The sequence below is a fragment of the Ichthyophthirius multifiliis genome (genome assembly GCF_000220395.1).
Source record: "Ichthyophthirius multifiliis unplaced genomic scaffold scaff_1120509249925, whole genome shotgun sequence".
NCBI classification, from domain to species: domain Eukaryota; phylum Ciliophora; class Oligohymenophorea; order Hymenostomatida; genus Ichthyophthirius; species Ichthyophthirius multifiliis.
This window is the reverse complement of record NW_004087156.1, coordinates 1,951-5,498: the sequence shown is the minus strand read 5'-3', so window position 1 is coordinate 5,498 and position 3,548 is coordinate 1,951. Positions and strand designations below refer to the sequence as shown.

Here is a 3,548-nt window from a genome sequence, read left to right as displayed (position 1 = left end):
GTAAATATTAATCATTTTTTGTTTCAAATTTTTCATTAAAAAATTAACATTTTTTTATGAAAAATTTATGTAAAAATTAAATAGTTTATTTACATTAAAGTTTTTTTTTTTTTTTTTCTATTAAAAAATATAAGAGAGAGAAGTGATAATTTAGGATTCTTTTTGAAAAATGTGATTTTATTTTAACCATAAAATAATAATGCTTCTTAAATAATTTCATTTTTAAATAAAGAAGTTTTGAGTCCATTATTTTTTAATTTATTAAAAAAGCATTTATTTTTATTGTTAAAAAAAGATTTCTTATTTTTATTTATAATGATTATTGAAAATGAATGTTTAATGTATTTTAAATAAATAATATAAATATTTATATACAAAATCTATTTATTAAATATCTAAAAAGAATAAAAAAATATTTCTACAAATAATTAAATATATAATTACATAATAATAATATTTATATATACATTAATAATTAATAAATATTAAATTAATTTAAATCTAAATTTAATAATAATAATTAAAATAAACATGATAGCCTAACCAAACAATCAAGGTTGGAAAAAATGGGAAATAATACATCCATTAATCAATTAATCTCTCTTAGAATGTAATTTCGACACCCCTACAGATATTCAAGCTTATGTTTTAAGTTGTTATAAACATTATAACGATTTTTTAGTTGCATCATAGACAGTAAAAAAAAAAAAAGTACAATAACACAACAAATAAAAAATATATCAAAAAAGGGTTCAGGAAAAACACTAAGTTTTGGTATACCAATAATGAGTGAAATATTATTTGATAAAGAAGACGAGAAAGACAAAAAGCCTTAAAATTATATAAAATGTCTTATATTGGCTCCTACTAGAGAACTTGTATTATAAATCGAAAACCATTTAAATTAAATAAATAAGCATTCGAAAAATTTGATTCGAGTCGGAAGTATTGTTGGAGGTATTTCTAAGGAAAAATAAAGGAGAATCTTAAGCTATATTCCTGATATTTTAATTGCTACACCAGGCCGGTTATGGGATATGATAGAGAATTATGAACACGATTGTTTAAAAAGATTAAATTAAATTAAATATTTTGTAATTGATGAAGCCGATAGAATGGTTGAGCTAGGACATTTTAAAGAATTAGATAATATTATTGATTAAATATATAGTAGAGGGGAAGTGAGTAAAAATAAAGAAGATTTGAAAAAAATAGAAGAGTTTATTTAATAAAAGTAGACGATTAAAAATGGATTAATTAGTAAAGTTAATGTAAAAAAATTCGAGGATTTGGGAGAAGATTAAATTATTTCTATTAAAGGAGATGATGCTAAAAAATTACTCTAGAAATTTACATAAAATAACGAAGATTAAGTTTAATCGGAATAAAATACTTAAGATTAAGACGATTAGCAAGAAGAATCAGCAAATTAAGAATTAGATGAAGAAGAAGTAGAAGAAAAATTAGATGAAGAAGAAGAAAATTTAGATGAGAATGAAGAAGAAGAAAATATGGTAGAAGGAGAAGAGAATATAGAAGAAGAAGAAAATATAGATGAAAAAGAAGAAAATTTAGGCGAAGGAGAAGAAAATACAGATGAAAAAGAAGAAAATTTAGATGAAAAAGAAGAAGAAAATTTAGATGAAAAAGAAGAAGAAAATTTAGATGAAGAAGAAGAGGAAATAGACACAAATGATATATTAAGAAAGAAAATAAGAAACAAAAAGAACTCTAAAATGAAGGTATTCTTAGTAAGTGCTACATTAACTAAATAATTTGCCGGCAACAAGCATAAAATAAAAGAAATATCAAAAAAAGAAAAGAAGAAATAAAAAAAGATAAATAAAAAAAAAACAAGAGAAGAAAAAAAAGAAGAATACGAAAATAAATTAATCCCTAAAATGTAAGCATTAATGATTAGAATTAAATTTTCCGGAAAACCGAAAATCGTAGATTTGACCTCAACAGTTTTAATACCTAAAAATCTCAAAGAATTTAAAACTGTTTGTATAGAAGAAGATAAGCCAATCTATTTATACGATTATATCAAAAAAAGATGTGGTGAAAGTTTTATTATATTCAATAATTCGATTTCTTATTCGAAAAAAATTCTACATTTATTGACTATTCTAGGCTTTAAATGCTTAGGTTTACATTCAGAAATGTAACAGAGATAACGTTTAAAAAAACTTGATTAATTTAAATCTAAATAATACTAAATTCTAGTCTGTACTGATATAGCAGCTAGAGGATTAGATATTCCCACCGTTTAAAACGTTATTAATTATTAAATTCCATTAGATATAGATACTTTTATACATAGAAGTGGAAGAACTGCCAGAATAGGTAAGGTAGGTACTTGTTATTCATTGGTAGGACCTAAAGACGGCTAAAGATATTAAAAATTAATTACTTAATTGTAAAAAGACTAAGGGGTTTAGAATATAGAAATGACACATACTGAAAGGGAAAAAATAAGTAATTTTATTTTATAAAAAAAAAAAAAAGTAATATAAAAAATAGAATCATTAATTAATAGTGGACTTGAATTAGAAAAAAGTCAATTTGATTTAAAAAAGAAATAAATGGAAAAAGCCTGGTTTAAAAAAAATGCAAAAATGGCTGAAATAGAAGTAGATAAAGAAGTTGAAGTTGAATTAAAATAAATTGAAAATGAGATTTAATAAAAGAAAAAAATACAAATTAAAGACAATTAAAATTTTTAAAAAGTAAAAAAAGGTGTTATTAATATATCTAATAAAAGAAGAAATAATATATTTTTAGATCCTACAGAAATCTAAAAATATGCTTAATAAATGTAAAGTTAATAAAAATATTTAGATAAGAAAAAAAGAAAACTTAATTGAATTTATTGTATTTTAAAAAGAAAAAGTATTTATATATTTTTATTTTTGTAAATTTTATATAAAAATATTTATATAATTAATTATTTTATAGTTTTTTTTTTTAGTTTTTTTTACAAAAGAATTAATATATAAATAAATACCTAATATATATATATATATGCTTTTATATATAAAATATACAATTATATTTTTTTATAAAAATATTGTAAAAACAATCATTTTCTTTTCTCAGCATTTATTGCGTTTCTCCATGATTAAGAAAATTCATCATATTTATTCATAAACTCATCATGATAATCAGGCTTAAAATTATTAGAATTAATTTAATTTTATTAAATTTAAAATAAATTTATTTTTAATTTATCTTTCAATTATTAATTTAACTTCGAACCTATTTGACCAAAGTCGTTTTATTAAATTGAAATATCACTATCTAAATCACTTGCTTTTATTTTATTATTTTAAATAATATATATATATATATATATGTGTCATTTTTAATATTTTTTATTGTTTTATTTATATATATATATATACTTTTTAATTGTGAATCTTCTTTATTTGTTTCTTCTTTTATTGTTTATTATTAAATTTCTTTGTTAATATCATTTTATTATATATTTATATATTTTTAAGATTTCTAAAATATATCTTCTTCATATTATTATTGTTATAAATTCA

General features: G+C 19.8%; 1 protein-coding gene across 1 annotated transcript, besides 12 other annotated features; it reads left to right on the top strand. All coding sequences in view use genetic code 6, as the record gives it.

Moving 5' to 3' along the window:
* Nucleotides 1-419: 419 nt before the first annotated feature.
* Nucleotides 420-481: a microsatellite.
* Nucleotides 482-531: 50 nt separating this feature from the next.
* IMG5_042580 (hypothetical protein) lies at nt 532-2,818 on the top strand (the record flags this gene model as incomplete). Its single annotated transcript, XM_004037660.1, has 3 exons — nt 532-696; nt 750-2,478; nt 2,524-2,818. Coding segments are annotated over 3 exons (2,189 nt in total), but the record flags the coding sequence as incomplete, so codon positions are not given.
* Nucleotides 1,432-1,478: a microsatellite.
* Nucleotides 1,435-1,683: a microsatellite.
* Nucleotides 1,449-1,678: a microsatellite.
* Nucleotides 1,497-1,565: a microsatellite.
* Nucleotides 1,537-1,683: a microsatellite.
* Nucleotides 1,608-1,670: a microsatellite.
* Nucleotides 1,794-1,839: a microsatellite.
* Nucleotides 1,795-1,851: a microsatellite.
* Nucleotides 1,804-1,876: a microsatellite.
* Nucleotides 1,811-1,871: a microsatellite.
* A 132-nt stretch (nt 2,819-2,950) lies between the features above and the next one.
* Nucleotides 2,951-2,979: a microsatellite.
* Between the last annotated feature and the right edge of the window lie 569 nt (nt 2,980-3,548).